Source organism: Mandrillus leucophaeus, unplaced genomic scaffold (assembly GCF_000951045.1).
Source record: "Mandrillus leucophaeus isolate KB7577 unplaced genomic scaffold, Mleu.le_1.0 Scaffold174, whole genome shotgun sequence".
Classification (NCBI taxonomy): domain Eukaryota; kingdom Metazoa; phylum Chordata; class Mammalia; order Primates; family Cercopithecidae; genus Mandrillus; species Mandrillus leucophaeus.
Genome location: NW_012101743.1, coordinates 3,406,950 through 3,413,409, shown reverse-complemented (window position 1 = coordinate 3,413,409; position 6,460 = coordinate 3,406,950). Strand labels below are relative to the sequence as shown.

At 48.3% G+C, this 6,460-nt stretch overlaps 1 protein-coding gene and 1 long non-coding RNA gene across 3 annotated transcripts; one reads left to right on the top strand and one right to left on the bottom strand.

The window, feature by feature from the left end:
• Positions 1-674: 674 nt before the first annotated feature.
• Positions 675-4,162, bottom strand: SLC25A5 (solute carrier family 25 (mitochondrial carrier; adenine nucleotide translocator), member 5). 2 transcript variants are annotated; one of them, XM_011977147.1, is made up of 4 exons: positions 3,358-4,162; positions 1,842-2,328; positions 1,475-1,619; positions 675-1,090 (listed from the first exon to the last, which is right to left on the bottom strand). In XM_011977147.1, the coding sequence occupies exons 1-4, from the start codon at positions 3,466-3,468 to the stop codon at positions 1,087-1,089; spliced, it is 747 nt and encodes a 248-aa protein (XP_011832537.1). In that variant the 5' UTR covers positions 3,469-4,162; the 3' UTR covers positions 675-1,086. The 2 variants fall into 2 exon arrangements, with proteins under 2 accessions (XP_011832537.1, XP_011832535.1); XM_011977145.1 differs by having other exon boundaries at positions 1,479-1,619.
• Positions 3,727-5,953, top strand: LOC105537519. The gene is made up of 2 exons (XR_001005724.1): positions 3,727-3,877; positions 4,232-5,953. It is a non-coding gene; the product is annotated as an uncharacterized LOC105537519 (long non-coding RNA).
• Positions 5,954-6,460: the final 507 nt, after the last annotated feature.

Sequence of the window (6,460 nt, the reverse complement as noted above, 5' to 3'; positions counted from 1 at the left end):
TAACCATTTTAAAGTGGACAATTCAGCTTACGGTTCATGATTAATAACCATAGGACTACCAAAGGTGGGTTCATAGTATTTCTTGGAGAAAGCTCATTCAGCTATGACCATCCATAGGGAATGGAACAATGTTTTTTGGATGCACTGGGCCTGAATTCCTTTGCTAATGTGTTGGAAATGTTGGTAGGTGGCACAACTAAGTTATTCTTTGTTAAGTGGATGGCTGACAATTGTTTTTTTTTTTTTTTGAGACGGAGTCTCCCTCTGTTGCCCAGGCTGGAGTGCAGTGGCCGGATCTCAGCTCACTGCAAGCTCCGCCTCCTGGGTTTACGCCATTCTCCTGCCTCAGCCTCCCGAGTAGCTGGGACTACAGGCGCCCGCCACCTCGCCCAGCTAGTTTTTTGTATTTTTTAGTAGAGACGGGGTTTCACTGGGTTAGCCAGGATGGTCTCGATCTCCTGACCTCGTGATCCGCCTGCCTCGGCCTCCCAAAGTGCTGGGATTACAGGCTTGAGCCACCGGACAATTGGTTTTAAAAAGACAGTTCTTCATCTCCAGAGATATTTTAGCATTTATTAAACTGTAGCATTCACTAAAAAGGTAGTATTTATTCAAATGTAGCACTCAAATATAAAATATATTTTTATATGAAAATAAACTGCAGACAAACAAAATTTATTTTAGATATTTTTATTTCTCCAAATTTGTTATTTATCAGGAGTGACTGAAATAAAAAATACAATTGAGTCCCATCATCATCATGGAAATGGCTTTAAGAGAAAACTGGTCAGATGAATATTATTGCTTCCCATTTTCAACCAGTAAATAGTTGCCACTGAGAAATTGACAGCCAGGAGTCTGTCAAGAATGCTCAAGATATGTTATATAATACAACATGCCTGTTCACAGGGGGAAAAATCCTAGGAAATAACTTATGTGTACTTCTTGATTTCATCATACAAGACAAGCACAAAAGCACCACCCATGCCCCTGAGAACATTGGACCATGCACCCTTGAAAAAAGCTTTGCCTCCTTCATCACGAGCTATCTTCCTCCAGCAGTCGAGCGTGCCTGTGTACATGATGTCAGCTGCAAAGAATAAAGACAGAGTTGGTGACTGAAGGCCGATGAAAAATCCTAAGATTCACTAGGCTAAATAAAGCAGAGCCCTACCTCTAAGAACATCAGCTTTAAACCCAACATTCACACATTAGCATGGGCAACACTGAAATATTAATGCTGTGACCACAGGAATACACAGACTACCCACTGGTCTTAATCTCTAATACCAGTTAAGCACCCTCATTCATAGGCATCTGAAGGGCCGGATCAAAGGCAGCTGTGGAATAGACACAGATGCTATCAACCCCATCCCTTGACTTGGACAGACAGCCATTTCTAAAGGTGGGCATCACTAGTTTGTGGCCGCAGCTTGCCCCACGCCTACAACTTTATCTTCTGCTCAAGGGGAACTTACTTCCTTTGCGCCCTGACTGCATCATCATGCGGCGGCGAACAGTATCAAATGGATAGGAAGTCAACCCAGCAACAGCAGTGACAGTCTGTGCGATCATCCAGCTGATGACGATGTGAGTGTTCTTGGGATCCGGAAGCATTCCTGGGAATAGGAAAGAGATGCTTTTACCAAAAAGTAGAGTTTTACTGACTTCCTTTCCCCACATTCCCTAAACATGTCATCTGTGCATGAGGGTCGCACTGGATGATCTTGGCTTCCTTCAGCAATTAAAAAAACTCTCTAGCTCTTGGAATGTTAGGTTGGTACAACGCTCTTTTAAATTGTCTCCTAAGAACACAACTTTAAAGCCCACAGCAAACTTACCCTTTGCAGTGTCATAGATACCGAAGTAGGCGGCTCGGTAGATGATAATACCCTGCACAGACACGTTAAAGCCTTGGTACAGGCCCTTAATCCCATCAGATTTGTAGATCTTAACCAGGCAGTCACCGAGGCCTCGGAATTCCCTTTCAGCTCCAGCTTTACCCACATCAGCTGCTAGACGGGTACGGGCAAAATCAAGAGGGTACACAAAACACAGGGATGTGGCCCCTGCGGCACCACCTGATGCCAGATTCCCTGCAAAGTAGCGCCAAAACTGGGTCCTCTTGTCCACACCACCTAGGAAGATCTGCTTGTATTTATCTTTGAAGGCGAAGTTAAGAGCCTGGGTGGGGAAGTATCTGATGACATTGGCCAGGTTACCGCGCCAGAAGGACAGAACTCCCTGCTCCTTGGGAATACGGACCACGCAGTCTATAATGCCTTTGTATTGCTTATCTGCAGTGATCTGCTTGCTGGCATGCTGCACCTAACAGACAGGAAGAAGCCAACAGGGACAGTTATAACCATGCGGAAGGGAAAGAGAAGAGCATATGCCATATGGAACAATACCCTTTAAGGCTGGCTCCCCTCTCCCAAATCTAGTCTTCGTATATCATACTGGCTGGAGCCTCCCAACCAAATGAGGCTGTCACAGGGGAAGAGGTGATCGGCACCAGAGGTATTAAGCCTCCACCCCTCTGAGTGGGGAGGGGGCATCCTCCAGCGGACTCGTGACCTTTAAACCTGAGATAAAGGTCATTACCTCAAACCCAGGTTCAGAGGCATTAGGGCGAGTCCCACATAGGGCGCGGTCACCTTGGGGACCGCAGCCTACGCCTCAGGTCTCCTGAGCTGCTTCCGTCTCGCTCCGCCCCCACTCCGCTTCCAGAGGTGACCCGAGCGCCGCCGCCGGCACCCCTACACGCTCGCCCAGGGGCGCCCTCTAGAGCCAGCACTGGAGAGCGCGCGGCGCAGGGAGGCAGGCGGAGGGGACGCGGCGGCCGCGGCTGCGCGGAGGCGGACGTAAAAGGAACACGCGCTTCCCGGCGCCGGCTTCCGGCCCGGCGAGGTTTGAGCGCGTCCGCGGGCTGGGAGGCCGCCGGACCCGGGCGCATGGCCTTCCCCGGGCAGTTATCTCCTTGCCGCGACCTTGAGGTCTTCGTTAAGAACTGGCGTTCCTCTTTCTAACGCCGGCTTTCGGCCTTCGCCCTTGACGCCCAGGCCCGGGGAGGCCGTCACTCAGGGACTGCTCCATCCGAGTCGGCCGCCTCGGGGATGCCGAGAGCCTGGTCCTGCTCTCCGCCCCCGGCCCCTTTCTAGACTCACAACTTCAGGTCACTAAAGGCGCCTCCCACCAGTTTGCCTTCTGCTCTGCCTCTGCGCCCGGCTCTGGCCTCTCCTAGCCGCTTCCCTGGCCATGTCTTTAGAGTTCGCTCCCCGCCACCCCTCGGGCGCCCGCCTTCTGTGCGACCCTTCCCCCCACTTCCTGGTTAGGCTCCTGGATCCCAGGACGTACCTGCAGCAGCAGCTTGACCCGCTCGATGGGCGCTACCGCCGTCTTGGAGATGGCTGCGGCCACTCCACCTGCCAGGAAGTCCTTGGCGAAGGACACAGCGGCATCTGTCATGTTGAAAGGAAAGAGGCGGCAGGCTGCTGCGGGACGGGACTGTGCCGGGAACCGGCTTTGACTCCGGCGCTGCGGGGCGGAGCGAAGCAAATGGCCGATTTATATAGGGGGAGCCGGCGCCGGAGCGGCAGGCGTCGGAGGCGGGGCCGGGGCGGGGTCTGGGCCCCGGCGCGCTGGGCGGCAGAGCAGCTGAGTGGCCCAGCGCGCAGGGGGAGGAGTCGTGGAGGGCTGGCCGGGACCGCTCTCCGCGCCGCCCGGGCTCGCCCTCGGCACCTGACCCGGCAGGAGGAAGGGGCGGGTCCAGAGGACACCCGGGACTTGAACGCTGAACCCTGACAGAGGCCTCGGAGTGGGTAGGAACGGTGAGGTCACGGTATGCCTGGACAAAAACCCTTGGAGCAGAACTAGGGTGAGACGCATTTGTTACAGGGATGCCAAAAGAACCCTTCAGTCATCGAGATAAACAGTAGTTAATGCGATACTTTAAAAAAGTCGTATGGGCAAACATCCTGCTGGCCGGCCCCCTTGTTTTGTAAATAAAGTTTAATTGAAGTGTCAAGGCTGAAATCAGGGTGAGGCAAGCGAGACAAAGTCATGCAAGTGCAGGTTGGGATCCTGTCTGTATTTCAAATGCTGACCATTTGTTCATCATGAATTTTTGCATTGCTTTTGATTTTTTTTTTAAATAGTGCATTAAAAATCATTTGTCTTAATTACTGAGTTGTGTTTCACCAAGGTGAGTGCCTCACTCTTCCCACCCTAGACCGGGCACTGTCCTGGAGCCAGTGAAACCAGACGAAATTAAGGGAACAACAGACGAAGGAACTGCCACCGTGCCCCAGACCCTGGTTTGCAAATACAGTTCAACAAAGACCTTGCCAGGAATTGGCCTGGGAGAGTCCAAAGGACTGGGCTGGGGGTGGGGAAATGATTTTAGCCAGAAGGTAAATATAGAGGTTGTACCCAGAAGGTTAAGAGGCTTAGGAAGGTTAAGAACTACGTTGACATTTGGCTCCCAGGACCCCAGGTAAAGTGCCCTTGGATCGAATAGATTTCTGAACTCCAGAAACATTTAGAGGAATCAATAGAATTAGATTGGCAGCCATTGTGCCAATGGACAAGTGCTTACTGAGCCCCTTAATCCCTTCACTGGGTAAGCATTTGCCACACATGTCCTCAAAAACCTACTTGTTAGCTTAAGTGGACTCCCTCAGGTTCAGAACAGGAGCAGAGAGTGTAATCACAAATTCCGTGTCTGAATAATCATAACAATGCTTATAAAAATAAGGATGACTGTTGAAAACGGCAACTGCGGCTGAACCTTATGTGCCCAGACTTCAGAATTCCCAAAGGCAAAATGCCAGCAGGCCTTTGCACTCTGAACACATAGTGTTCATATCCTTCACTTTCCTTTCCTGCCCTCTCCCATCTTCTCCAGATCTGCCTGTGAAAGGACCCAATTCTAGGACCCTCCAGGATGGTTAGGCCCTTCCTCTGAAAGTACACTTTGCAATTTGTTAGTCACCTCAAGAACCCCAGCGATCCAAACTGATACAGGCAAATTGCAGGTGTTCAAAGGAGCAATTTTGAATCTAGCTTTGTAGATCCTGGGAGAAATCTTTGACCTGCGTTAGTGAAAGGCTACAGTGTTTCTCAGCTGATTATAATAGTGAGGTAGCTGGATGCAAGAAAACAGCTTCAGAGAATGGTAGAGTATATCCTCCAAAGGCGATGTTCACTTCTCTATTCTAGTGAGAGAAACAAGAGCTAAGGCAAAATTCTACAGAGGGCTTTATTGGAGAGAGGTGGATTTTATTTATAGTGCATTTAAAAATAAAATTCAAAACCTTTCTAGTTTGAACTCTTGACATTCTGATGAATGCATTTTTATTCAACTGTTAATTATTCCTCAGTACACCTCGCCATCACTTGTGTATCCCTTTTCTTCATGTGACCTTGCCCTGGCCACATCTGCTACTCTCTTTGAGCATGATGCCTCTACTGTATTCTATTCCAGAGCTCATTGTTTTGTCAGTTTTTTTCTCTCCACAAAAAAAGGTGATCAAATAATTACATAGAATTTTTCCCTTCTCAGTCTTTGGGTAACTAAGTGTGGTTTTATTGACGATGAAATACAAGATGGGTCATTTAAAAGCAACTTCATGCCATCACTTGGTATTTTGCTAAATCCATGGTGAGCTGGAGCTCCCCTAGTCGCCTATTACCGTGTATATTTTAAGGAGTCAGATATTCTCGAAACTGTTAAGGCCATGAAAGACAAAGAGAGTAAGGAACTGTCACAGATTAAAGGAGACTAAAGAGACTTGACAACTGAATGTAATATATGACACTCAACTGACTCCTGGACCAGAAAAAGGACATTGGTTATATTGGTGAGGTTCGAATATCTGTAGATTACCAATACTATTCTTGGTTATGGTGGTTATGTAAGATTTAGAGAAGTTGAGTAAATGATATAAGGACATTTTTGTACTGTTTTTGCAGCATTTTAAAAAGTCTGAAAGTTTAAAAACTTTTTAAAGAAAAAAGAAGGAAAAAGAAACAAGGAGCAAGCATCCAGGAAAATAGAGAATAGAGTCTCATTCTGTCACCCAGGCTGGAGTGCAGCGGCACGGTCATAGCTTACTGTAGCCTCGAACTCCTCGGCTCAAGTGATCCTCCTGCCTTGGCCTTCCAAATTGCTGGGATTACAGGTATGAGCCACTGCACCCAGCCGAGAAGAATATTCATGGTGATGATAATGATGATGTTGATAATGATATATGGCTGGTCAGTTAATCAAAACTAATTCCTCCATTGAGACATAGTGCTGTGTTAGAATTATTGTGTTTCTGGGAGGTATGTAAAATATAAGTCTAATAAAGAGGAACTAAAGCTAAGGCAATGCCTAGTAATTCTCAAGGAAAAACAAGGAAGAGAGTCAGAGATGACACTTTTAAGACCTCAGATATCTATGTACCAACACCCAGAA

Coding starts and splice junctions, on each gene's coding strand:
- SLC25A5 (XM_011977145.1), bottom strand. CDS start 3,468: ATGACAGATGCCGCTGTGTCCTTCGCCAAGGACTTCCTGGCAGGTGGA. Junction 1,620..1,841: donor TATCTATGACACTGCAAAGG/GTAAGTTTGCTG, acceptor TCCTATTCCCAG/GAATGCTTCCGGATCCCAAG. Junction 1,091..1,478: donor GCAGTCAGGGCGCAAAGGAA/GTAAGTTCCCCT, acceptor TATTCTTTGCAG/CTGACATCATGTACACAGGC.